Source organism: Lonchura striata, chromosome 12 (assembly GCF_046129695.1).
Source record: "Lonchura striata isolate bLonStr1 chromosome 12, bLonStr1.mat, whole genome shotgun sequence".
Lineage (NCBI taxonomy): Eukaryota > Metazoa > Chordata > Aves > Passeriformes > Estrildidae > Lonchura > Lonchura striata.
In genome coordinates this window covers 15,724,252-15,751,980 of record NC_134614.1, presented here as the reverse complement: position 1 = coordinate 15,751,980, position 27,729 = coordinate 15,724,252, and the positions used below count along the sequence as shown (strand labels likewise).

Genomic DNA, 27,729 nt, shown 5'->3' with positions numbered 1-27,729 from the left:
TCAGCGCCGCCGCCCGCCGCTGCCACCGCCCGCCGCCAGGCGGCGCCGCGGCCGCCGCTCCGGGCGGGTCCCGCCCCGGGAGCGCGGGACGGGGAGGGATGGGGACACGGCGGGATGGGGACACGGCGGGATGGGGACACGGCGGGATGGGGACACGGCGGGATATGGAACCCTGCCGGGATGGGGACACGACCGGGATGGGGACACGGCGGGATGGGGACACGGCCGGGATGGGGACACGGCGGGATGGGGACACGGCGGGATGGGGACACGGCCGGGATGGGGACACGGCCGGGATGGGGGGACACAGCCGGGAGAGGGGACACGAGGAGGTTCGTCTCGGCGGGCAATCACGGGGAAAGGGGCTGGAGGGAGGCCATGAGTGCAGGCGCCTTTCTGCTCAAGCTTTCCTCGCCTGGTGCCCCCGGGTGACACTGACAGCGGCAATAGCAGCTGCAGCCCCGGGGAATCAGCCCCGAGACACTGCTGGTCCTCCCACAGAGACCAGGAAAATTGTAAGGGTTGGCGCATTTCCTGCTCTTTACCTTTCAAGTGTTTTGTGTTAATAAAATAATCAGAATATCCTGTATATTTTACTAAATGTCTAGAATTTAGGGCTTGGAGTCAGTATTTTGTGGGGTTTTGGTTTTTGGTTTGGTTGTTTTTCAAAACACAGATTTAAAGTTGTTAACAATTGAATTCCTCAGCATGACTTTGCAGCAGTGTAAGAAACTTTCTATTTGAATACTACTTAATGCTTGAGAACCTACAAGTTGGACACCTGTCTGTATTTCCTCTTTTTACACCATACACAGGATTACTCTCACTTAAGATGTCAGACTGCAGAGCTGGAGTTTGTCATACACCTGGAGCAGATGTCATAAACAGCCTCATCTCTCTGTCTTGCAGCTCCACGATGAGAGGAAAATGAGCTGTGCTGCTGTGGTTCAGCAGCCAGGCTGAAACAGCAACCCCAACTCCCCAAACTACTCCTGCAGTGACCCTGGAGGTCAGGCACAGATCTGATTCATTTTGTTCATAGACAATTCCCACCTGGAGAGGGAGGTGAACAAGGAGCAGGGTAAGGAGGGGGCCTGCTTCGATGAAGTGCTTTGTCCAGCAAAAGCCAGTGACAGGCAGTGACCTGAGGCAGAAGGGAAGGAAACGGAAAGTGAAACAGCTCCCACAGACAAGAGATAAAGGAAACCTCTTCCTAATTACTGCTTCCAGGTTGCAACCAGGCCAAACTCCAGGCTTTAGAAAGAGAAGGCATGGAGTCAAACACCTGAAACATTACACCTCCCTCTGCTCCAGTGTGACTAATACCTGGCTAAGAGTGCAGCACTCTGGCTGTGCAGCTGTTTTACCAGTAGCTTTCATCACAGGTTGAGGAGAAACTCTCTTTTCTTAGCAGAAAACTTCTGAGGTTATTTGCAGTCAAGGAAATTTCAAATGCATTTCTGCTGCAGAGAAGACGGGGGTAACAGACGCTTTGCCAGAAAGTTATATGAGCCACCAACTGAACACCTTACCCCTGATGGCCTCAATCTTTCCTAAAACAAGTTTTTTAGTGTATAACAACCTTATGCCAGTACTAAAATAATTTAACCCGGATGATTTACTAATGAATTTGCCAGAAGTCTACTCTACCAAGTGTAGACTTTCAGTTGACAAAGGGAAATCTATGTTCACACACTCAAAGACAGGGAAGCCATACAGTCAGTACTCAAATCATCTGCCATTGCTTGTCTTGCCCTCAGAAGAACAAATACAGTAAGTACATGTTGTGACAATACATTTTTTGTGATAATTTTTTTTTCCTTCACTCTCTTTCTGGGAGGCAAGTTTCAGAAGAAACACCAGCTGGAGCTGCCATGCAGATTACAACACATCTACATGTGTGTCAGCACCTCCACTTCTGTTCTGCTTTTGAACACAGACAGTCCCCTCCCCTGGTGCTTGTTGGCAGTACAGCTGCTTTGCACAGAAGGAACAAGTTTTAACTGAACTTTGCTGGTGTGGACTGCAACTTTACCAGAAAGAACAACCACAGTGTGAGTCCCACCAGTCCAAACTTCCCACTGTGGCAGCACAAAGGCTTGTCTGAATGTGCCACTTTGTCCCAGCAAGTGCCTAGTTCACCTTGGCGGAGAAACCCGTCACAGTGAAAAAAGGAAAAGCTCTGACTTTAATGCGGCTCTAGTAAGGTCAAGTTTGTGAACTTTCAGACATTGTGAAAGGCTTTTGTTAGGAATTTACTGGTTTAAGTGATGTCACATAAAAGAGACTCAAAATCAAGTGTACATTGGTTCTGGCCTTTATGCTGAAGTTGCACATGATGAACAGTTCTAACTCTCTGGCACCATGACTTTCACCATCCCTTCCATAACAGTTTTCCCACTTTCTCTGACCTGACACGATACAGAAATGTGTGCAACAGAACCCTTCAGTCGTTTCACTTCTGCTGCAGCTGTGACTTCTTCACCAACATACAAAGGAGCTGGAAAACGAATCTCCTGGGAAAGAAATATACATCCTTGACCAGGCATTTTGGTACCCAGAACTGCAGAAATAAGTCCATTGATGAGAACTCCATGTACAACAGTTCTCCCAAACCTAGACTTCTGTGCAAACTCTTCATTTAAATGCAAAGGATTTGTGTCACCTGTTAAATAAGAAAAGGTAACTACATCATTCTGTGTAAAAGCCTTACTAAGTTCAGCTTTGTCTCCAACTTTTACATGTAAGTTCTGAAATACGGCATGTCCAAGCAGTGAGTTGATAAATGTTGGTTTTGTCAGGGCTCTTTGTTGGAAAACCCCTCCAGAAATTCCACGCCTGAAGGGCCACAACATTTCCAGGAACTTCTCCTGCATGCAGCTGAACCAACAACTGCATTCAGTCCAAGGATAATTCTCTACTGTTGCCAGATAACGCAAGTAGAAACGGAGATGTCTAGTTTGGGGAAAGAAAAAACAAACAAGAACTGAACAACTAAAGCCTTAAAAATACCCACCATCAAATACTTTCCAAGTTGAAAATATTTCAATTTTCCTTTCACAGGATAGATTAAAAACTAAGAACTATGCCTGAGCACATTTTTGTCTAGCCATGGCTTCAGAAACAGAATTCTAAGAACTCATTTTATTAAGCAGCATCCTCTGGAAAAAAATAAGCTCTGGAAGTGCATGTTCATACATGCATTGTTAAACAAGGTCAATTAACAGTAACCATTAGAAAGGCAGAAAGTAGAGTAGGGAAAATAAAACCTGGACCAAGATGTGGGTCATGAACACTTGCCAGAAATTATTTTCTTGCAAATGTATAAATGACACCAGGACTTGTCACAGGAGTGAAACCTGTAAGATATGAGACAACCACTACTGTCACATTGTACAAGACTCATTTTAGGATGAGAACTGCTCAAACATGGGCCCACACAACTGCACTGAAGGGCACTTCTTTCCCAAACCAAGGCATTTTTGCATCTAGGCCATCCTTCTATGAAAAGGCAGTAGGCCTAGGCAGCCTGCCAAGCTTAGAGCCAGAGCTGACATTTGGGGGAAGGCAGCCAGCCCTGCAGGGCTTTACCTGCAGCACCCGGAAGGCACACCTCCTGTTCTGGTAGAAGCCCAGCAAGGTTAGAGCACTCCACAGCTTGACAAGGCCACTAAATAAAAAGAAAACAAAATATATTAATAAAATCTGGGGGCTTTCTGTTTTCCTGCAGCACAGACATCTCAAACAGAAAGTATGTTATGCAAAGAGTAACAAGCACTGTACAGTTTAACAGCAGGTAATTTCACTGAAGAGTTCTAGTAGCAAAGCTACATCTTGAAGGATTATTGCAATCTCTTGTCTTTGACACAGAGATATGTACTGCAACCTCAAGTTCACTTTACCAGAACCATTCTTGTTCTCAGTGTGCATTTAAGCTCATTCTTCACCTAAATCACCTGCAGTTGTCATCACCATTTAGAGTAACTGTTCTCATCTTTACTATAGAAAGAGATTTAAAATCACTACCTCAGTAATGCTTACTTCCTGACTTAAAACCATTAAAATAATTCTGGTTTAAAGCAGGAATAATGCGCTGATGCATGAAGTCACCAAGATTCAGTAATTATTTTCTGCATGCAGAATGCAAATATCTGCAAGTTAGGTTTAATTCTTCACAAACCATTCTTAGTTTAAGAGTTCTATTTTCTTACAAAAAATATTTTCATGGCATGGAAGCACATACTGACTGCACGTTACCTGCTAATTACTCTTAATATGGCAGACAGAGTTTTTTCCTCATATGTTAGGACATCAACAGGCAAAGCTGCTCCAACCTATGAAAAAAAATATTTAATAAGTATCATCCTATGTTCTTATTGTTGTCTATATGCAATTGATTTTACCGCCAGCATGTTACATCATTAAAGGTACTATAGTTATGCTCAAATCTCACACAAGTGTTTCAGTTACAACACCACTGCATTTTAAACAGCGTCCTTCCTCTCAGAGTTCTTTAGAAACCACTTTTATTTCCACCTTACAACCAGAGAAACACAGACCAAGAGGTGATGTGACCTGCTTAAAATGAACCAGCAATAAAGTAAGCTGAGCAAAAACAGTGCTGTGGACTCTCCCATCCAAAAAGCTGCTCCCTTCCCACAGTTCTCTTTTTAAAGCCTCTCTACAGCAAAAGCATCAACACCACAAATCCTAAAAACAAGTATCAAAGAACGGTTTGAGCTGGAAAGCAGCTCAGTGGTGCTTTCACTCAGCAGAGCGGAACTCGGCACAGAGCTCACCCAGCCCCAGCTCCCTGCCATGGCCGGAGGCACCTCCCACCGGGCCGGGCTGCTCCGAGCCCGGTCCAACCCGACCCTGAGCACGGCCAGGGACCGCGGGCACCGCACCGAGCCGAGCCGAACCGAGCCGAGCCGAACCGCACGGCCGCAGCAGGAGCGAGTCGGAGCCCAGCCCATCACCCCGACACCGCTCCGCAGCCAAGCGCCCTTCCAGGGGACAGCGGAGGCCAGACCCAGCCCCGGCCCAGCCCGGAGCCGCCCGCCGAGCACAGACCCGGTCCCGGTCCCACCTCCCCGTGCAGCTCCCTCAGCGCCGTCACCACGAGCTGCTTGAACTGCGCGGCGTTCGGCCGGGCCCCGCCGTCGGGCAGCTCCCTGCGGGACGGAGAGCAGAGGGTGAGGAGGGGTCTGAGGGGGCTCGGGGGTCGCGCTTCGGGGGTCCCGGCTCGGGGGTGCCGCTCACAGGCGCACGCGCAGATAGTGGTGCTCGGCCGCGCGCCGCAGCACGCGCCGCTCGAACGCGGCCGCCGCCATTGCCCGCCCCGTCTACGGCGGCCGCGCGGGGTCACTGTCAGTCACCATGGCAACCGCGCGGGGTCACCGTCAGTCACCATGGCAACCGCGCGGGGTCACTGTCGCCATGGCAACCCCGCGGCCGGGCCCGCTGCACCGAGCCCCGGGCGCACCGAGCCCCGCGCACGGAGGAGAGCGAGAGCGGTGTCCGAGCGTGAGAGGAATCGCCGGGAACAGCCAGCGCTGCCCTGAGGCACACGCGGAGCGCCGCAGCCCGAACGCGCGGCCGCGGGCCGGCACACGGGAACGCTCGTCCTCCAAGCACGGGTGTCGGTCCCCAGGCAGCTCCCGGTAAAGGTGGCGCCTGGCACCAGGTACAAACACCGGCTTTGCTGCCCAGCCTCCGTTCTGCAGGGACACACAGCTGAACCGAGCTGGAGGCGTGCACAGAACGAGCCTGGCAGCCTGTGCTTGCACTAATTGGGATGATAAAATAACACCATTTTAGTATCTTGTACCTGCTCTAAAGACTGGCATTAAATGTATCCTTACGGCAGAAAGGATGGGAATACGTTTGCTCTGCTGAGGTAATTACACATCGTCAAAAGAACTTCACAGAATCTTATTTCTTTTACCAGAAGGCTCATCCAGGAATTCGCATCGAGTCCATTGGCATTAAATGTATCCTTACCACAGAAAAGCAGAAAGGATGGAAATACGTTTGCTCTGCTGAAGTAATTACACATTCTCCTCAAAAGAACTTCACAGAATCTTACTTCTTTTACCAGAAGGCTCATCCAGGAATTAGCATCGAGCCCAGCAGGGAAACACTGCAGTAGCCCAATGCACATCTGACCCACAAGACACCTTTGCCTGCACCTTCACAGAGCTCAGTCTGTGCAAAGGCCCTGCATTATTCCAGCAGAGCTTTCTCAGCACCACAATCCACCTGAGCTCCACTCCTGGGCTGACTTAAAAATGGTACATGAACTGCTGAGCGTTCAGAAATAGAACTTCAGCCAAAGCAAATATAATTTCACATGTACCAAAGTAATTTTCAGATTGTTAGTTAAGTTAAAGAAAAGGCAGTTTGCCACATAAAATTCAATAGCTGTAAGTGCAGGCTAACAAGATACCTTCAGAAATACTGTGTTTCTCTGGGAACTGAGAACCAGTTAGTGTAGTGCTCAATAAATCAGTTCCACAATTTGGCAGACTAACCAGAACAGCCAGTTTTACTGGGACCAACACTACCTACAGAAGCTGGTATTACCTTTAAGATATTAGTAAAATGTCATCACCAAGCAGCAAAAGTTGGGAGGTCAGGTGCTGTATAAATGTTTTTTGTTGTTGTTATTGCAGTAGGGCAGGTGCTGCTCTCCACGAGGCTCTGGCAAGAGGAACTCACTCAGGCATTCCAAGTGTATCCAGGGAGCTGCTGTAAGGCTGGAGGCTGTGTCAGCTGCAGTGAGTCAATAACGAGCACACACAGGACTGTACAGGAAGGCTGGACACAACAGGTCAGTTTTTTATTAACCAAAAGTGAAGCTGAACCCCAGAGTGGTTTAACTTGTTAAAACCATATGCTTATATGGCAGATATTTTCCTTTCATGTTCAACACTACAGTGCAAGAACCAAACTTCTCAGCTGTTCATCCTTTTGAGAATCAAGCAGTAAAATGAATTAAAATAAGGGTCCCTCAATGAATCAGTTAAAAAAAAGCCATTTAACTCAAAAGAACAGACCAATTTTAAGAACTATCTTATTAAATTCTCCCAAGTGAAAGACCTTTAAAAGCACTTGGAGCCTTGAGGTAGCAACTTTATGCAGAATTTAATTCCCCTCCTGCCCCACAGAGGAAAATTAGTAGCGCATTATTAGCTCCAGCCAGCTAAGCTGTATTGAGTGGCTCCTGTGAGGTGACTTTCTCTTGCCTCTTGAAATAGCAGTGTAGTGCTGCAGAGCACCAGGAGGAAATCCACAGGGAAGGCCTCTTGAAATAAAATTTATGGTTTGAAAAAAGTTAAAATGATCAGCAACGACTGTAACACAAAAATTATCTGAAGTGAAAAAAACCCAACGCATATTTTGGCAAGACTAGTTTACAAATACAAGTCAAGAACAAGAGTCTGCTTTCAGCAAAAGAAATAAAGAATGGAAGTGACATTCAAAGGGGTTTCAGGGCTTTTTTCCCTCTGTGCAAAATTGCACTTTGTTTTCAAAGTTTTTATTTTAAGTTTTGCACTTTTGTTTCTAAGAAAGGAGCACTTCCACACTTTTTTGTTCTTTTACATTGTCAAAACTGTGCTGTGACATTAGACAGAAATACTAAGTGCCAGGATATTTAACCACTGAAAGCTCCTCTCACTGACTTCACAACAATCACAAGCAAGGAATCACAAACAGGAGATGTCTTCCTCTAAGCCTCGAAAACATGATCCTCTGTGCCCATTTTGCTGCTGAGTAGTTTTATTAAAAACTAAATCTCTCTTCAGTGCCAATTTCAGAGACTCAGTGACAGATTTACTGAACACTGAGCGTTAACAAAACACCTGGGCTTACTCTCATTGCAAGAACTGCAATGAACAGAGTGCAAAGGAACAAGCTGAGATACAGGGATGGGGCAGATGGTCACAAACGGGTGCTGTACTTGCTCCCTGGACTCAGTATCAGCACTTGCACATCACCCACTTTTGCTCACTGCTGGTGTTCTAACCAGATTCCTGGCAATACCGAGTATCTTACTAAAGAAGCTTTCTTTCCACTACCTTCATGCTCCAAAACTGTACAAACAGGTTGCTTAAACTAGACCAAATGAATCAGGCATATTGCACATTTTAGTTCTTAAATGGATAAGCCTTCTTAGCAGCTCATTCTCTTTCAGCTCAAAGCCAGCTGCCTCTCTACACCAAAGTGATGCTGCACAGACCCTGGATGCAGGATGGCACTGCCCAGTATGCCATTGCTCCAGGGAGGCCAGAGAAAGATAAAACTTCAAAAGCTTGTTCTTGTTCACATGGGATCACAGTATTTTGTATATTCTCGTCTTTTCCTTTGACTTTTAAAAGCCATCAAATTCTGCCTCTGAGGCAGAAATATCTAATGAATCTGACATCAGCCTTGCCTGGGTTTCGGTTAAGATTTGGACAACTGCCTGTGTTTGCCTGTGCTGAGGTCACAGTCCTGTCCTGCACAGAACAAGAATCCATCTGTAAGGCAGCCCAACCTGCCCGGCTCTCCTGGATAAAGGAGAGGATATTCTGCCTGGGAGCAGCAAAGGCCAGCTGGTGATTATTCACAGCAAATTTCAGCTCACATGACAGTTTAGACAGCACAGAAATTCAGGCTGGTTCAGAGACCAATTCCTGTTTGGTTCACAGGACAGTCATGAGCTGGTTTCAGAAACTCTCTTTTCATGGAGCCCCAAGTATCTTAAAGTTATATCTGCTATCACTGCAAGGAGCTGATGAGTGGAGATTTTTCAGGTTTTTTTTCTTCTTTTTTTTTGTTGGCTTGGTTTGGGTTTTGTTTGTTTTTTTAAATTCTGTGATGAAAACAATTATTTTTGTCTTTGGTGTTAAACCTTGGAAGCATGAGTGAAAAGTACCTGCTGCTTCTTTGGCTGTAACTTATGACAAAGAAACAGCCCAGGAAAGCAAGTGAAATTCCCTGTTCTAAAATACATGCAGTTAGAACAGCCACTAGACATCACGACCAGAACTTTAATAATATGGAAACACCAAATTCAGTGGTGTCCATTACAAATCATTTGCATTATATAAAAATATGACTGCAATTACAGTAACTGGACAACAGTCATTCAAATTCATCAACTTTCCATCTTACTCATATTGCAGGAAATGGGAGGAGCTCATCCACTATGGGGGAGAAACTGTCCAGAAATCAATTTAAGAGTTGCTGCTAAGTATCTCATGCCTTAGAGAAATGTCCACTGTGATAACTAAAAGCAAGAATTCAAGATTAGCATCCTTCCATTCTTGCTTACATGGCCATGAATAAAAAGAGCAAGTTCTGTTACACTAGTATTCACTATTAAAATTTTATAACCCCATAAAACACCAATATGTTTTGCATGAGCTGTGGAAGAATGCAAACTCAAAGGGTCATTAGATTTATTACCTCCAAATTCAATGTCTTAGTATATATAGTCTGTTTGAACACCATAAAAATGTCCTCTTCGTGGTCTGATTCTTATTTAGATAATACCCTGATAAAATCTCAGCCATATGCCAATTAAGGTCCTTAAAGCTATAGAAACAGAATCTACCTAATAAATGCTGCAAATTTAACAGGTATTTTAGATAAACATCATTAGCTTAGTTATCACCTAAACCAAAAAGACTCCTCAAACACACCAACTGCGTAGTTAGCAAGACATTTGCTTTACAAAGTCAAATGTTGCCAACTTTTGAAAACTTTAGCAAATCAACGTGGTATTTGGAAGCATTCAAGTGTCTAATGAAGTTAAAATACTGTGAAATGTTAGGACTAGGGGAAGCTCCTGTAAACAAGTACAGAAGTAGTCTTCATTTAAATCAGAAAACATTCACCTCCTTAAAAAGCTTTAAAACTGACCCAGTCAACAACTGCACCCTGGGAAATGTAGCAGTACAAAGGATCTCCGTAAGCAAGAGAAGGTCATATATTGTTATCTCACCACAACAAAATGTACTGAGTGTCAGGAACAAGGAGCAAATTTGGGGAGATAACAATTATGACACTTTCAGGCCATTTGATCTGAACCACTGCACTTTGTTGGACAGCATAGAGTAAACCAATTTTCTTTGCTGCTCAGAAAACACTTAAAATACGTTTTCTGCATCTGGTTTCTAAGCAGACTCTCCCATGTCCCCAGCTCAGTTTACTTGGTTTAAAGAGTTCTCTATATTTATTACATGCTGCTTTCAGCAGGTGGACCAAAACTTCAGTGCCATCTTATTCATTGGTTCCATTGATACTTTAACTTCAAACCCAGATGCTACAATTAAAAGCAAATTTGACATTGTGTAAGGAAAGCATCAGATGAAGGTAATCAGCCCATAAAAGGCTTGTATTCCACAGGCTGCCTCTGCAGAACAGGCAGCCTCCCACTACAGAATCTGAAGGGACAATTTACCCCGACAGTAACACCAGGAAGGAAGGAGGCTTCTATGTCTTGCACACTTTGGGTTTCGTATCAGGCACTTGAACTGTTGGACAGACGCCATTCTGAACCAAGTAAGTGAACATAGGGTTAGAATCATCTTTAATCTAGGTCTAATAATGAAGTATCAGCAGCAAAGTGGAGGCAGGGAGGAGTGAGCAATCCATCTGTGCTGAGACTTGTTTATGGTTTCTAAAATGCCCAAGAAAACAGCAGCAGTAACTGTTCCGTAGTGTCCGTTGTCCTTGTGAGTTGTGTTGCTGATAGGAGGCTTTTCTGTGTCTTGAACTAAGAAGGCATTGAGGTACCCTGTGCCTAATTCCCTGGATCCATCAGGTCCATGCTAGAGCCAAACATTGCCACCAGTTGCTCCTCGTAATGTGTTATATTCCTCTTCATAATGTCCATGCAGGGTCCAAGCAACCTCTCAAATGCTTGCACATCCATGACTGTAATGGAACAGAGGTGAAAACAAGACTGTTTGTCAAAAAGGACACCAAATACCAATATAGCTTTTCAACTCAAAACACAGACCTTCAGTTCAACCCACTTAGGGCTGAGGCTTCAAAAGAAACCACAGAAACAGAAATCATGTTTCCGATTTCTCTACTGTTATTTGAGAAACAAGATTAATGAAATACAAAGCTGATCTCAAAGATAAACACAGAAGCCAAATACACACCACAGTGGTATTAAAAGATGACCTGAAGGCTATGTGTGCCAAACAAGTACAGGCCACACACATAGAAAACAGAAAATCAGCCATGAGGAAGCAGCAGTGCTTCTCCAGCTTCCAGTTGGAGCTCCACTCCAACCCATGCCCCCAGCTTCAGGAATCTGACTGCCAGTTACCAAAATGTTGCTGGGTTTTGAATGGCTGCTCGCTCAAGTATGGTCCATGAGACAAGCAAAGAACAGAAAAGGATGACCAGAAACACCGACCATCTGCTTACCTAAACATTTGACCTCCCCAACAGCATAGGCAGAGGCTGCTCTGGGTTTGTTGGTAACAAGTGCAAGCTCTCCAAAATACTGCCCTCTGTGACACCGGGCAATCTCCACTTCTTGATTAGCCTCTTTACTCGTCATAGTCTGTCAAACAGTGCAGTTTCATTATTTGCACACAGCTTTGTCCTTTCCAAGCCTACAGTTAATAATCCCAGATACTTTACAAATGTGCAACAGCTCCATGGTTTCAGGCCTTCAAACTAGTGACTCCCAAGTCATGGCAGAATGCCTCAACACCATGTTCAACTGGAAGTTTGTTAAGAAAAATGTGTGCCAGCCCACAAGTCTTGAGACAAACAGGTATCTACTGCTACAGCTTTGGGAACTGTTGTTACGTAGCCTAAGGCAGGCTTTATCACGCACCAGAAGCTGTTCCCCTGGCTGCTTCAGAATGTACAGAGACCCATGCAAATGCCAACATCAAATATGTCACTAAAGATAACAGACCCCGCACTTTGTAATGTGCAGTCTCTACAATCATGGAAGGAAAGTTTTATCTCCACCCTTAAGGCCAGGGAAAGTGTATCAGTGTGGGAAGGGATGGGATGGGTTGAGCTGCAGGCTCTCTCAGTCTCTCATATAACAGGTTACTTTGCAGAATAGCAGACAGAAGCAAAAGACCTTGCCACTTTAGTAAAATGACTTCTGGCTGCTGCAGAACAGATATGGGAGTCTACAACCTACATCACACAAATAACGATGATCAACATCATAATATATGTTACAATAACTCACATCTTTTTCACATCTCCTGTATAATCAGTCAAATCAAGGATTGATTAATACAAAGCCTAATTGCTCAATTTGAACTCACCTTGCTTTTAATCAAGATTTTTACTTCTCCAGATTCTACAATGTAAAAACAGTCTGCTTTGTCGCCCTGTGAAGAATAAAAGCTAAAATAAATTATTTTTTACTTGACTGTGAAAGTGTGTATAAATAGTATTAAAGCACTCACTTTAAACTAGGCCTTCTGCAGAAATCTGTTAGAATTGACAAATACTCAGATTCTTAACATTAAAAGGTGGCTGGTTGAGTAATAACACCAGAGGAGCCCAGAGGGAAGGAAATATTAGTACACATCATTCAGTAAGGGGGCAGGAGGAAAGGAAAACACAAAGGAGATTGATGATATTTAGCAAAATCACTTAAATGAAAATCTTCTGATCCCGATCAAAGTAGGCAATAGTTAGTGAAACTAAGCAGAACCTAGAATTTTCAGAAGCAAATTTTAATAAATCAGGGATTGAGTGACTGTTTCTTTCAGCAGGAATTAGGTGCCATTAAACTCTCCCTGGGCCTGCTTGAGCAGAGGGGCTGGACACGGTGACTTCCAGGGGTCCCTTCCAACCTCAACTATTCTGTCATTCTGTGAGAGGTTCTAGAACATTTTTCACATGTCCCTCAACCACATAATATTTAAAATTTTCAAGTTATCCCAGTTAACATCTGCTCTGTAGAGCTTCACCAGCACTTTATAATTTTAAAAGTTTTATCTGTGACAGAAAGGACCTCTCTTCTCTATATTTGCCCCTGTAGGCCTGGTATAGGGCTGGAAATCAGAGTGGAGGCCTCCTGCTACAAACCAAAAGCAAAGGACTAAAGGCTTCAGGGAGACAAAGGCTGAAAAAGGAACTGATAAGGGAATGGGAGCAGCTCACCAGAAAAACCTGAAACTAAGCGAGGAGAGAGAAATCTGACATTAAATCAAGTGGTCAAGGAGATAAATGTGGTGAGAAGGATGGAGAGAAATGGTTGTAACTTGAATATGAAACATGGGCTGGGAGAAGATGATGCCAGATTGAAACATGGAGTTATAGAAGAAATTAGGTCTTTAACTAAGTTGCCTGGGGATGGTTGTAAGCCACGCAGTAAAAACTTTTCATTTACCATTGCCAACTGTCATAGCATGAAATAATGCTCAAAGCTAACTTCTGAAAGAGTAACGGCTGAAAGAGCACTTTATTTTTAAAAAGAATGGAAACAAACTGATTGGGAGACACCCTCATAGCACTACTAACAATTTTCAAGTGCTTTAAAGCTTACTGCCCTTAATGAAGGGTCAAATTACGGGAAAGTAATTAAAATTTTAAATTACTCACAAAGGAAAAGAGGTTCCTGGTATTGATGCAACTGCTTTAATATAAAAGTTATCATATCTTTTCCAAGCACAGAATTTCATTGTCTCTAGCACTGTACTACCATCACCCAGACCTATCCAAACTATTAATCCTCCTTTTAAGGATAATTACATCCTTGCCCTTAATTCAGTTATTAAAAAAGAATAAAACCAGCTGTGTAATTGGATCACTGACAGTATGAATTCCCAGTTTTGATACTGATTTATAAGCTCTGATTTTACTGAGAGTTCAATTTTCTCAGGGTCTTAAGCAAAAAGAGTTTCAACTTTAAAAACTGAATGAAGTAATTTGACAGTTATCAGCAAATTTGTTTCCTATATTCAGTTATCTGACATTCAAAATGATCAATTATTCAAGACACTATCAAGGAGTCATATTCTGTCTATACAACACTATCAAGGAGTCATATTCTGTCTATATTCTGTCTGTACAACACGAACAACATTGTACCAAAAACCTGCAGTTTCAGGTAAGCCTTTCTTGCATTAACTTTTATTTGAACTAGAGCACTTTTACAACACAGTAACCCACAGCCAAATTTGATGCAAAATTCCAGTGTCTGTAACAGTGTTCCAAAAAGCTATTTCTTTCACAGCCAAAAAAAAAAAAAAAATAAAATCAAACAGCTATAGCTTGAGTTTATCCAGCTTCATGTTCTACCACCCCAGCCTTGATCTACTGCAGCAGACAAAACATTCCCCACTAAAGGACTCAGCTGAAACCAAACCACTAAAATACCTCAGGAAAGCACAAGAAAAAAACAATGGTTTCAATTAACCCTGATGGATTCTTAGATATAGTGGCTCCCTGTTTAATCTGGTCATAGGGGCCTAGGAAAGCTCTGCATGGAGGATTTAATAGAAAACTGCATAGACATTTAATTTCATCTTCTGAAGGCACACTCATCTTGAATCCTTGCAAAGAGTACTTATAAAACATAGATGAGAGAAGAAATACCATGAGGCTAAAGTAATAGAATAAATTTGCAGCAAAATAAATACTGTCTATTCCCCAAACATTCAAGAAGTGGTTAAATAAATCAGAAATATTAAAAGAATAAATGCCAAGTTGGTCCAAGTAATAGAACTCTGCAAGTCAATTCCAAACAGAAAAAACAGAAGCACAGAAAGGCAAATGATAAAGAGAAGTTTAGATTACAATTACCTGAGAAATTATACGTTCCCCATCTTGATACACCTTCTCTCCTATAACATCCACTATCTTCATTCTCTCTGATGGCTGGAACAAAGAAAATTAAAAATAATAATCAATTATAGTTTATCTCTATGAACTCTTCTGAATTTCTGTAACCTCTCCTGAAATGAACAGACATTCACTAGACACACAAACACACAATTTATAAATTGTGTAAATTTATAAAGCCACAAAATGACACTGTCATAGCACTGCAACACAGAGGTCTTAAGACTACCACAATCAACAAAGAAATAAAATCGTCTAGTGTCTCATCCCTGTTCTTGTCTGATCACTCAAAATATATCTGATTTGGCTGGTTTAGAGTAAAGGGGAGGGGAGAAAAAAATCACTTTCTTTAAGATCCATTTGAAATTTGAAGGAAACACTCCAAAAAATTTTATAAACTTCCTAAGAACAAACTCTAATGAGAAATACCAAAAAATCATTTAAAAAATATTTTAACCACTATACACTTAAACAAGGACTCATTCCTCGAGTGAAGAGGAAGGTGACATGACAAGGACAAGGGCTGTGAACTGTGAGCAGGCCCTGCAGGATGCCCAGCAGCAAGGGCAGGAGGCAGCCCCTGGCATGCCAGGAAACATGCCTGAGTCTTCACAAACAGGAAGGGAGAAATGAGCTCTCTCCAGTGTTTCCCACCACCCATTTAGAACCCCACAAAACAACTTCTTTGCTTCAGGGCAGCACAAAAAATCATACCAAGAAAGGAAGTAAATCCTAACAGTTAAAATTCAGCAGATGATTCAGTTGCAATCAATCCATTCATTCCCCAAGTGCACCTTCATCTTGCCTATCTTTGAGAAATCAAATTCTGGTCCATGCATGATTCAACTGCAATGTGTCATGCAAAAAGCCATCCAGTGCTAATGAGTTATTTTTCTGTATCTTTAAATATTTGAGTCATTTCTGCACTCAAAAAAAGTCACATTGATGGAACTAGTTTAAGCCAGGCACTGAGAGAGAAGGTGTTGTAAATTATCCCTTCCACAGCTACAACATATGTCCAAAATAATACGTAGTAGAGGCTGTTGTTCACACCTAATGATATTTGCAATTTTGTAATCTTCTCCCAAAGGGATTAAGAGCTCAAATACTAAAGATTAATGCTGGAAAGTGGTTTTTTTTTTTATGATAAGGAAAGTTAAATTATGGTTTAAGGCAAAAACAGATTATTGCAAAAGCAGGTTGGTCAGTTCCAAAAGCCCTTTGACAATACAGGGTGCACCAATGGAAGGGACAGTTTCCACACTGTTCCTAAATTCAGGCACCACACACCCCAACAGGACAGTGTGACTGCATTCCCAAGTCACAGTGCTTCCCTTTAGCAGTTTAACTCCTGAATAAAAGTTAAGCTTAAAGCAAGACTACAAAAGCCCACACCTTTCTATCAAATTTAAAACCACTCCTGGCTGATAAAGGCCAAATATCTGAGTGACTGTATCCTTACTTCAATATCACACCCTCACAAGCAACCACAAGCCCTGACCACCAAACTGCATTTTGATACCTGTTTCCTGAAATACATATAGGTAGCTTTTTGTTTTGTGGATTTTTATTCCTGTAAAGAACTTTTTAAAAAATCAGACTGAGATAAAAATCAGCAAATCACTATTGTGAATAAAGGATCTGGGGAAAAAAAAAAAAAAACAACAAACCAAAAACTGAAGCTATTTCAGCAATGCAAATTTGTGTAGCATATGGGATACCAAAGCAGCACTTAGTATTTTGTTCTAAGCAAAATGACAGATTTCTGATACAGCAGGAACACTGACTGGAGCTGCTGCTAATGCAAGAATTTGATGTAGATGTCTCTGAGAGGTTTTACCTCCAAGGATTTAAGAAGGGGCACAGACTCAATAAATAATTCATATGTCTTCCTCTTCTTTGCGTTGTTTTTCAGTATAATTCTTCTGAATGTCACTCGATCCTGCAAGACACAGCACAGAGAAATACATTACTCCTCTTCACTGAAATGCTCCCTGTTTAAAGAACTGACAAACATGGACAAGTATTTACAGCAAACGCCAGGGCTGAGAAAAGCTGCTAAAGTGATACCACATCCATCACAATGCTGACTGCAACAGCTCCTGTTAAGAGTACTTCTGGCAATAACAAATTAAAAAATAGGGAGCAGTAAGACCTGATCCTTCTCACATAACCACTTAGGGATTCAATTTTTATTCTATCTTATACAGTTTTTCTGTGTTGAGTTTTGGGGTTTTGTTTGCCTGTTTGCTAATATATCTTTTATGGTTCTGCATCAAATGAAGGAGTTTCGCTCTTTCTACTGAAGCCAGTGAAAATTGGCATTTCCAGCACTTCTTAGGGCAACTGCAGAATTAAGTCTGAATTGGATTCTTCTCTACTTGAGTCACAGATTTCAAAAGTTGGATATTTATACTCCTCTCAGGTCAGGAACAGAGTATCAAACAGCAACAGGCTTGTTCACTGCACCTTCTCAGATCCAAGAGCCAGCTTCTAGAAAGACCAATTCCTAACTGCCAGCCGTGTGTGTGTTCACGAGGAAAAAATGCTGGGGGGCGAGGAAAAACTGCTGGGGGGCAATGGAAAAACTGCTGGGGGCAATGGAAAAAACTGCTGGGCACGCTGGGGAAGCCAAAGGCGCAGGGAGCGAAATCCCCTCCGGCCCCGCCGCGCTGCGCCCCGCGGCCACAGGGCGGCGCTGCGGGGCCAGCGGCTGCACGAACACCGGGACCGGGCACCGGGACCGACACCGGGACCGGCACCGGGACCGACACCGGGACCGACACCGGGACCGACACCGGGACCGGCACCGGGACCGGCACCGGCACTCCTCTCAGCGTCTGCCCCGTTGGGAGCCGCCAACACAGCCACAGCTGCACCTTGGGGCCGTTAAATGTAAAAATCAATAAAGGACAGAGACAGGAGCAGAAATCTGGTCAGGAAAATGGTACAAAAACAACAACACACAAAAAACTCCCCAAAAACAACCAACCAAAAAAAAACCCCAAAAAATCTAAAACAAAACAAAAAAAACCAAACAAACAAAAAAAACACACCAACCAAAAAATCCCCCCAGAAACATCCTAAGAGCCATTCCTCCGCTTCCCAAAACCATCACCTGGTACCTAAGCAGCTGCATTTTGAAATGTTGAAGAGGTATTTTTAAGTGGACATCTTTAAAGGATGCGGGCTGCAAATATTTGTAATAAGAACTTATAGAGATGATAGCAATGGAACATTAAAGTTCAAGGATGAGGAAGATGAAAGACAGGTATTTTTGTTATCCAAAGGAGAAAAAGAGATCATAAAGCATAAGGGATTTTTTCTGTTTTCAAAGGAATTCTTCAGTAGTAAAACTGTCTTCAAATATTTGTTTTTGGAGCAGCAAAAAGACACAGAAACTGTGGAGGGGTTGTAAACGCATTAAAAAAATCAGAATTCACCTGCTTGAGAGTATCAGTGAGAGGAGAAGCAGCAGTATTTGAACAAAAAAAAGCCGAGCTGTGAAGGCAGCGTGCGTGACCGTGAGGTTTCCCCCAGACACATTCAGCAGCAAAGGCTGAGGACAATTCCCTCCTCCAGAAGGGACCCACTGTGATAACTGCTTTGTGCCTGAGCCTTCCAGGTTTCTGCTGGCCTAAGCCTGCAATGCAGCAGGAATAATCCACATTTCCCAAACGGCAGATAACCAAAGAGCTTAAGCAATGACTTCTGCATACTAATAAAATAATAAAAATATGTTTAAATTCCATCAGGGACAAAACAGTACATGAAAACATGGCAACAAACAGAGTAACTGGAAGAAATAACTGAAGTTTGAGAGGAAAATGCAGCCTTAGTTAATAAAACATTTACAGGATAGATGATTAGCAAAAAGTCCCTGTTTATCTACACCTTGCTAATTAATTGAATATAATCCCAGAAAAACTAAATCCAAAATTAACCCAATCTGTGCAGTTCTTTTCGAAGGCAAACCGGAACAAAGAATCATCTTCTCATTTTCCTCCTTTTATGAATGAGCTCAGTTTGTAGCTAGCTGCTTTGTTCTGCCTTCCTCCAGAAATGAGATTCTGACATTACTGCCTGGCTGATTTACCAAACTCTTTTCTTTCACGTCACAAATAAAAGGGAAGCCAGATCTCCAGCAAGCACTGAGATTGCAGGAACAGCCGTGGGCAGCAGCTTATCAGGGCTACAATCAGGGCCACAGCACACGGCAGCCCCCAGCCACAGCTGCCCAGGAGCCCGGGGCACAGCACACAGCACTTGTGGCTTCAAAGCCTCTGCTGATAACACAATCCTCTCATTATGCCAACCCTCACAGATGAGTAAGAGAGCACTGGGAAAATAACCCCATCCAAATAGTGCAGGGAAAAGAACTAAAAAAGGAAACTAATGGCTGCAGCTTCACATTCAGCACTGCTGGGCTAGAGACAAAGCAACACCATCATTTAGCTGGGCATCTCATAGGGCATGCTGACCCGAGAACCTCTTCCAAGGTAACAGAACTACAGTTTATTGTGAAGGAAAACAAAGCTTTGGGCAGTTTTCTGACCTCTTCAAATCACTAACGTCCTCAAGAAAGCATTTAACACATTCCTATTCCCTTAAGAGACAAAGTGGTAAGAAGGTGAGTTGAAAATGAAGAACATAATTTAGATATTATTTCCCCTCCCCACCCCCCTAAACAAAAGTGCTTTAATGCCTCCACTGTCCCCTGAAGGATGAAAACAAAACCAGGAGGTTTCTCTTCCCCACTAACAAAAGCCACAATTACAGTAAAAGCAAAACTAAAGGGACAGATAGAACCAGTGATAGAGTTTTTACAGACAAGTTGTTCCAGAAAGTCAGCCAGAAAGATCTGCACAATGGATCTGTCATGCCAGGAGATGAGATAGCAGATCCTGACAAAACACCTACGAGCGAGGAGCTCTGTCAAGAGCAGCTCTGGACACGGTGAGGTAGTGCTTAAAATATTATGCATATGAGAGCAACTTCCTTTCCTTACCAGTCCCCAAAGGGCTCCTTCTGTTGTGGCAACAATGGTGGCAGCTCTAGGAGTGTTGTACATCAAGGCCAGCTCCCCAAAACTGCCGTGATTATCGTAGCGGCCCACACAGCGAGACTGGTTGTCTTTTGCTACAACAATATCATACACTCCTCTGGAAAACAACAGAATAAACACTTTTTATTAGACAACCTCCCGGTACAAATCTTGAGAACAAGTTTTTGCTGTTACACAAATAGTCCTTTTATTGCTGTGTGAGATGGAACTTTTTGAGCTTTCCAACTGCCTAATTCTTGACTGCTTCTATCTGTACTATTTAAGCAATAATTGTCTCTTACTAAAGCATTTCTATCTATACGATTTTCACAATAATTGTCTCTTACTAAAGCATTTCACTCCTGATAGATATGGGCAGGATCTACCTGGTTTCCTCTGCACAATATTTTGACATTGCTGTTCTGGCCAGGGTGAGAAGTAGTCTCATCATCTTTAATAGTGACATTTCAAAGCATGTGTGTTACCCAGTGAGGCCTCTAGAGTGACTCAGATCCATCTCTATCCATTTTCTCAGTGTCAGCATTGCTGCAGGACCTTTGGGACACACTCAAGCCAACTGCTCACCCACTACTATGGGTTTGTCTCAACTCCTGCTTCAGGGTATATGTATATCATAACCCCAAGATGCTCTAAGCATGCTGATATCTAGCCAAGATCTCTGAACAGAAAATGTTAAATGGTAAATGGTATTATAAAAATACCAAAAATGGTATTATATCCCACAACATCACTAGTTACCCAAGAAAATGAATTACCAGAAATGGTACTAGGTCAGAAAGGAAGGCACATGAGACTGCACAACAATCCTACCAGACATTTATACTCTACTGCTTACTCGCACCTAAGAGAGTAAGAAACCAACAGCATACTAAAAGTAAACCAGAAAAGGATTAGTGTTGATGGAAAGTGTCACTAATTCTTGTAATGTCTGATATCTATTTAATGATTCTCTGAGAGGCACCAGAGGCAACAATCTTCAGAGTTGCTCTTTTTGATCTGGAAGAGCCAGATGTGAACAGCTTAAGCAAAAGCAACAACTTCTTCCCATCCTTCAGCCTGAAAGTCCCTTACTAGTGCCATTTATTTCCAAATAACTATAGCCATGTAACAGCCTTCAGTCAAACATTCAGCTGTCTTTGGCCCAAGGACTAATCTGGTGATGCAACACTGCTTGACCTTGGCTCAGCTTTATTGAGAAAACGGTTGCTGAGCTGTGAGAGAGTCCATGAACTAAAGCCCTGCAAGATAAGAAGAATAAAAACAGACTGAAGTGTAATTGTTGAGATGGTAATCGTTATGAGCTCAAGGACTCAAGTGAAAAGTACTGACATGAAAAAATATAAAACCTTCAGGCAAAAAAAAGGCAAAAAACCAGAGGAGGGCAGCTCAGCAAGACTGTGGATCAGTCTGTGCCAAGAGGCAGCAGAGGCCAATGCTGCCCCTCCTGAGTGATGACTGCTCAATCAGCACAGACCCTGCAGGTGCCTCCTCAGCAGCAATCAGTGTCCCACGTTCAGCCATGCAATGAACACACCCCCCTGAGCTCTCCCCTCCATGCACAGGGCACTGAGCACCTGCTGCATCCTCAGGCTGCACCTGCCCTGCCTGCTGCCCCTCTCGCATGGTGACGGACACTTGGACACGAGCCACCTGGTGAGGAAGTGTTGCAAGGCTTTAGGAAAAAAAGGCCAGAACACAAAGTCACTGTTCATTTAGACAGAAACAAACTAATCTTCAGGAATTTCTTTTAGGCATTAATATTTAGGCATTAATTACTTGGGAGTAACAAGACATGCCTACTCATGGAACAGCTGGAGTCCTCAGAATTTACACTTGCACACAAGTGGAAACATTGGGGTTTTCCATAAGGCCCACTACTCTGCTATTCTTTTGCATGAAAAAATAAGTGTGTGGGAGGTGGAGGAAGACTGGAAAGAGAGAAAGGACTGAAAATTCCTAACTGCAGAAGTTTTCCTAATAACCAAATAACTAGCAAAAGAGCTGCAGCCGAGTTACTGTTCACAGCAAAGGCTGCTATGGTGTCACCACACAACACCAAGATTAATCTCCTTCACTGTACAACCTGTACCATACTTTTAACTTGAGAATAAAACAAAACAAAAACCTAAAAGCCTGAAAATTTCCAATACAATTATCTATTGACAGAAAAAACCTGTTGTGGATTGCATCAGTAGAACAGGAACCATAAAAGCATTTACCCAAGTATCTACGTTAAGGTTCCATTTCACTTCTTCATTTTAGGTTAAAACTCACAGCAGAGAGTTTTTAATAACCAACAGGGTAAGAGCCTTGCACAGAAACAAATCAAGATAGGCTGATGGTATCTAACATTTTTGAGAGGCTTCCAAACCAAGTTTAAGTTTCCTCAAAATCAGGAACCACTGCTCTGATCTCATCTTCGAAGAGCTGGTGGCTCTGGCTCCCACAAGTTCTGATCTGCAGTACCTTACTCTTATCTTTAACAGCCTGATCTCTCTGGTGAATGTGGCAAGAGAAGGAACTCAGCCTGCCTAGCCAAAGACAGGGGATTGGATGGAGGGAGAGCAGCTGAGGAAGACAACAGAGTGCAGAAATGGGGCACTGGTTTAGGCTAAGGGGTTGGTATGGCAGAGGACAGGGGCACAGAAATATATGATCAGAATATATTTGATGCAGCCTTATGTTTTGTAATTTCACTAATCAGAAAGAGGAATGTCCTTAAAATGAACAAGAAGCATTTCAAACAAACAATTTCTAAGCTAGAAAGTCTTCTGCAATTCAAAAAGCAACAACCTGCCTTGAAGAACTGCTTTGAAAGCATTTCATACAATATGAATGGTGCCATTATTTCAGTGATAAACAAGATAACAGTGCACCAAAAAAAGCAGTTTAAGATCACATTTCACAAATCACTCAATAATATTCTGTTTAATATTACAGTTTTGCAAAAGGAAATAAATCCATGTTCTTAATTACTCTTTGGATATGGTTATTCAAAGTAACATTAGCCAGATTTTTTTCCAAAAGGGTAAAAGATACTTAAAATGTCCATGCACACATGTATGTATTATATGCCTGTTACAAATATATGTGATCCCCAAAATGATGATGTGACTTTGCTTAATGGAAGAAATTCCAAAATGGAACCTTACACTCTGCAAACACAAATCACAACCAACAGAGGCAGAGCAATCCCAACTCTCTCAGAAGTCAGTCATCAGAATTAACTGATGGAAGTCCAGGTTTTTCCATGGTAGCTACTACTATGGGTTTTTATTTCCTATTTTCTCCTTCCTGAAAATAATGTCCTATCCCTTCCCCTTACCACAGACCTATTTTTGCTGCTTTTCCCCCTCCTTCAGAAAAAAAAATATAACTTTGTCTAGAGACAACATGTTATATGGCTGGTTTTAAGCTGATAGGCACAAAAACTAAACTGAACAAATTCTTTTCCTTTAGAAACTGTCCTGTAGTAAACATTCCCTGCCATTTCTAAGAAGCTGAAAAGAAACATCCTCTACACTTCACAGGCACAGCTGCTTACCGCTCAACGACATAGAAGTTATCTCCATCATCACCTTGGTCAATCACATGTTCCTGAGGCTTCACCTTCCTCTCAAACATGGCATCAAGGACCTGAGACAGCTGCTCCTAGAAAACAAGCAGGAGCAGGGAGGAAAACCAACTATCAGAAAACACACCTTAGTGTGGGAAATGGATTTATAGAAAATACTTAAAGTTTGACAGGAGGTCAACATAAAGTCCAACACTGCTGGACAAGGGTGAGCTCATTTCAATTGGTCTGGATAATGAACTGGAACATGCACCACACTTTGGTACTTTACTGTACAAATACAGAAGTAATACTGATATTAAATGTTGATTTCTACTAGCAGCTCACTCCTTTCTAGCTTATTAATATAAGTTCAATAATGCAGACAACCAGACTTCTAGCACAGAAGAGCCATTATTTCAAATTTATGTCCAAATGGCTGAATTTTCACATATCCTTTCAGTGCCAAAGCACACACACACCTTTGGTATAATCTAACATAGCTACACTGCAATGGACACACATCAATTCATATCAACAGTACATGCATTTCATTGTATGTATGTCTAGAAATGGCACCGTGATCTATTAGTAAATTATCTGTCATCATCTAAGAGTCCCACTCATGATCAGGACTATATTGAACAAGACTCTGCATAGACTTATTTCCCTGGATAGTCTGTTGTCTTAGAGCAGCTGCAATTCTAGCCCAAATGAGACAGGACAGGTACAGATGTGAAGCCCACACAGAAAATGGGATAATGCTGGTTTGCACAGCAGGCTCCAGCTGGATTTCCCTGTTGAGCCATAACTAAACTTCCTTTTTTTTGCAAGCAGTACAGCCAGGGAAACTGTGAAAGCCAAGAAAGATGACACCATATAAATGCCTTGCCTTGATGCTGACCTGTTTTACCATCTTGGCTATTCCCAAGCCCATTAACAAAATACTTTCATTGCATTGTCAATGACCAGATGTTCAAAGTTGAAGATGTAGATCACAGCTGAGTTTCTAAAAATATACTGCATCAACACACAAGCCAGTCTTCATGCTGCTGATACACTTGAAATATTTACTGCACTCCTGAAGTTGGGAATTATCATTGCAGCATCTCTTGGCACTACTACACTGAAAATATTCCTTATCTTGTAAACAGAATCCTATTTTCTTGTCTTGAAAAGCTGTGTCTGGACTTCTCAATAATATTAACTGTACATAACAAAAATTAACTCTATTTAAGATTTTCTTAAAATGCTATTACCTGATCTAGGTTTTTGAAGAGCAGGATATCTTTACATGCTTCCTGCAGTCTGCATCGCTGTTCATCAGTTTTCGGATGAACTACCTTTAAAACAAAGTAGAACAGAACAGTCATGACAACAAAGAAATATGATTACAGACTAAACCTTCACTTCAGCATGAAAAAGCAGAGCACAATTTAAGTGTCAAAAGTATGCAGTCCTTTTTTTTTTTGCATAAACAGTATTTATATAAACATATAATGGAAGACAAAATGAAAGACACACAAGAAAAATACTATGCTGACAATTAACATATGAAAAATAACAGTGAAAAAGACAAGAAAGAAGAGGAAGCCTTTTCCATCCCATTCCCTTCTAACGCAGCCATAGCCACAGTCAAAGCTTGAACATATCAAACAGGGGAAGAAGTGATCAGTTTTCTTCCTGAACTCTTACATGGCTCTATTAGTCCCAGTATAACTACTGTTGGCACACAGGCAGTCTGTATTTTATATGATACATGAATCTCAGCCCATCCAGTAAGAAGTTATTCAATAAGAGTGGTTTTTTCTAACAAAATTACTTAAATAAAAGCTTTGTTGTTTGAGATATTTTGTTACTTCCTTCCACTTATAAACATCAGGTTAAAGGAACCAATTCTCACCGTATCATGAAAATGTTTATATATGTGCTTGTTAGGGGCTATGAAAATATATTTAAAAATTAATTACCTGACATGCACCACATTAACATTTCTTATTTCTGGAATAACAAGGATTCCAAAAACCAGTTATATCAGTAGGCATTTATAAAAATTTCTTTTCCAAAGTTAAACAGGTCTCAGATCCTTGTTTTAAAAGAAAACAGAATATGGAATCATCAGTCAAGAAAACTAAGACTTTTGATGGAATAAATGTGTCCAAGTTTACAAACGTCTGGATAACCTGACACACAGTCATTTTTTCTTTTTATAACATCTAAAAATTATTTACAAAGTATATTTATGAAGTATCTCTTCTTTTTTAAGAGAAATTATATTAGACTTAAATTTTTTTTGCAGAATTGTAAGCATCCTTGTAATGGAATCTGGAAAAGAACACCAGAAGTACAGGGAGAAAACACTGATTCTCATCATCCAGGCTACAAGATTTGCTCACACAAAGAACCACCTCTAAAGAAATACAATTACAGTATCTGGATTTGCAATTCCTAGAAATTCCCAGCTTTCAAGAACAAGAGAAAACACAGGTGTCCACAGACTTAAAATATTTCCAAGCATTACTCCTACCCGGGCAGAACTGTTCTGACAAGACACTAAAAAGCATGTGAGGAATTTTAAGCACCCAAGAAGAAATAGCTGTGGTAAAGCTCAACTAATTCTTCTTAACAGCATCGATGATCTAGGAATTGCCTCAACAAGCCTTTAAGAGAATTAAGAAAGGAAAATAGCAAAAATTTTAAAGATCTTAGACTTAAGCACAGCTCTTGAGTCCTTTGAAGTAAAATTGAATTAAAGCTGTAGTGACTAAAAAAGCCCATGAGACAAAGTGGCTCTCAATTTCGAAGCAATGTCACTTTGTCAGTGTCACCACACCACGCTCAGCACAAAAAGCACAAGTGGTAAGAAAAGGCAGTGTACATCTGCCTGTGATTCTGTAGAGAGCCCATGGATGGAGTGATTCCCTCACCCTTACCCTTTGTTCTGTATCTTCTTCCTCTTCATCTGGATTGAAAGCTTCAGCACAAACTTGGAAGAAAAAGAGAGAGGAAATAAGTAAAAAGAAGTAATTACATGAGAACAGCAAACAAATCAGTTTAAATACATTTCTTCTATTTTCCTAAAAATAGAAAATAAAAACAAAATCACTTTTAATTTTGTCATTATAATGTCAGAGGCTCAAATCCTGTCTGATCTCTGAGCAGGCACAGCATGGCTGTTCTCAGACTCTCATGTAAAAAGTCTGACTTACTAAACAATCTTGCTTAGCAAGTACTCGAGCATGGACACAGATTTCCTTTCAATTGGTATCAAGCATAACAATCTCCATTCAGATTCATTCACCAGCATCTTCTCTAAAATGCAGAGGTGCTCCACTGCTTTGTTCTTTGCAGTGCAATGTAAAGAACAAAACACTGATAAAGAGGAGCACAAGGAAGGATGAGGCACTTGCTCCACCTCAACTCTGATTTGCAAGTGAGTATCTGTATTTTGAAGTTTTTTTGATCCAGAAAAATTATGTTTTCACAGAAATTAACCTGGGACCTTAACAATCAGCTTCACCACAGTACAGTCTAGGAAAAAATAGTATTTAGTCCCATGCCCCACATGTCCCTCTGCCTTACTACATTTTAACCAAATTAATGTCAACTAATGATACAAAAACAACTCTAAAATTTACAGAGTGATTTTTAAAAGGATGAGAACAGTTGTGGAAAACTACACACTATAGTGCACTGGGACATGGCTCTGCCAAACATGTCATTATACCTACAGGATCAACTGAGAGGCAATAATGCAGAGCTGCTGAAATTTCAAATCCTTTTTGTTCAATTTTAATTCTTCAGAAAAGGTTTATCTTCTCTTATCTTAGCATTTACACTATTACACAGTCTTACAATACTGAACACAGACATTTTGGTCACCAAAAGCCTACAGCTCTGGCTCAGGTTTTCTTATTAATTCATGGATATTTACTGTTCTTGCATGTCGAAGTGATCTGCACGTTCTAAGCACCTGTACTGACAGTCAAGGAAAGTGAGAGTCAGTCCTGTTTTCATCTAGCTGTGCTCTTACTTTAATAAGGGTGCTTTCACTTCTGATGTTATACATTACTTATAAAATTTTACAAGGAAACATAGACAAGCATTTTCCTTTGTACTTTATCCAGCATCCTGACAATAGTGAAGACTTGGCAGAATGCCCAGAAGCTCACTGCAATGACATCTAACTGCTGAATGGAGTGAGAAAGTATAAATAAAAATCCAGAATGTCTAGAATTCAGCAACTTGTAAATGATTTGAAAATGCACACATGTCTATTGAC

At 41.8% G+C, this 27,729-nt stretch overlaps 3 protein-coding genes across 3 annotated transcripts in view; all 3 read right to left on the bottom strand.

Moving 5' to 3' along the window:
- Positions 1-2,231: 2,231 nt before the first annotated feature.
- On the bottom strand, positions 2,232-2,876 carry HTD2 (hydroxyacyl-thioester dehydratase type 2). Its single transcript, XM_021534082.3, has one exon. The coding sequence runs from the start codon at positions 2,874-2,876 to the stop codon at positions 2,349-2,351; it is 528 nt and encodes a 175-aa protein (XP_021389757.2). The 3' UTR covers positions 2,232-2,348.
- RPP14 (ribonuclease P/MRP subunit p14) lies at positions 2,844-5,345 on the bottom strand. Its single transcript, XM_021534094.2, has 5 exons — positions 5,263-5,345; positions 5,090-5,174; positions 4,258-4,334; positions 3,592-3,670; positions 2,844-2,955 (listed from the first exon to the last, which is right to left on the bottom strand). The coding sequence occupies exons 1-5, from the start codon at positions 5,331-5,333 to the stop codon at positions 2,899-2,901; spliced, it is 369 nt and encodes a 122-aa protein (XP_021389769.1). The 5' UTR covers positions 5,334-5,345; the 3' UTR covers positions 2,844-2,898.
- A 1,462-nt stretch (positions 5,346-6,807) lies between these two features.
- PRKAR2A (protein kinase cAMP-dependent type II regulatory subunit alpha) overlaps positions 6,808-27,729 on the bottom strand; it is a 59,548-nt gene continuing 38,626 nt past the window's right edge. Inside the window, exons 3-11 of the mRNA XM_021531009.3 lie at positions 26,381-26,433; positions 24,707-24,790; positions 23,439-23,545; positions 19,838-19,991; positions 16,670-16,771; positions 14,791-14,865; positions 12,300-12,365; positions 11,431-11,569; positions 6,808-10,926 (exon numbers count right to left, since the gene is read on the bottom strand). Of these exons, the coding sequence (XP_021386684.1) occupies positions 10,793-10,926; positions 11,431-11,569; positions 12,300-12,365; positions 14,791-14,865; positions 16,670-16,771; positions 19,838-19,991; positions 23,439-23,545; positions 24,707-24,790; positions 26,381-26,433 (914 nt within the window). The 3' untranslated portion in view covers positions 6,808-10,792. The remainder of the gene's footprint in view (positions 10,927-11,430; positions 11,570-12,299; positions 12,366-14,790; positions 14,866-16,669; positions 16,772-19,837; positions 19,992-23,438; positions 23,546-24,706; positions 24,791-26,380; positions 26,434-27,729) is intronic.

What these genes read in the sequence shown, in the direction of transcription:
- HTD2 (XM_021534082.3), bottom strand. Translation starts at nt 2,876, where the DNA reads ATGCAGGAGAAGTTCCTGGAAATGTTGTGGCCCTTCAGGCGTGGAATT.
- RPP14 (XM_021534094.2), bottom strand. Translation starts at nt 5,333, where the DNA reads ATGGCGGCGGCCGCGTTCGAGCGGCGCGTGCTGCGGCGCGCGGCCGAG. An exon ending in TGAGGGAGCTGCACGGGGAG is followed by an intron (nt 4,335 to 5,089) that starts GTGGGACCGGGA and finishes TTTTTTTCATAG; the next exon opens with GTTGGAGCAGCTTTGCCTGT. An exon ending in GTGCCTTCCGGGTGCTGCAG is followed by an intron (nt 2,956 to 3,591) that starts GTAAAGCCCTGC and finishes TCCCCAAACTAG; the next exon opens with ACATCTCCGTTTCTACTTGC.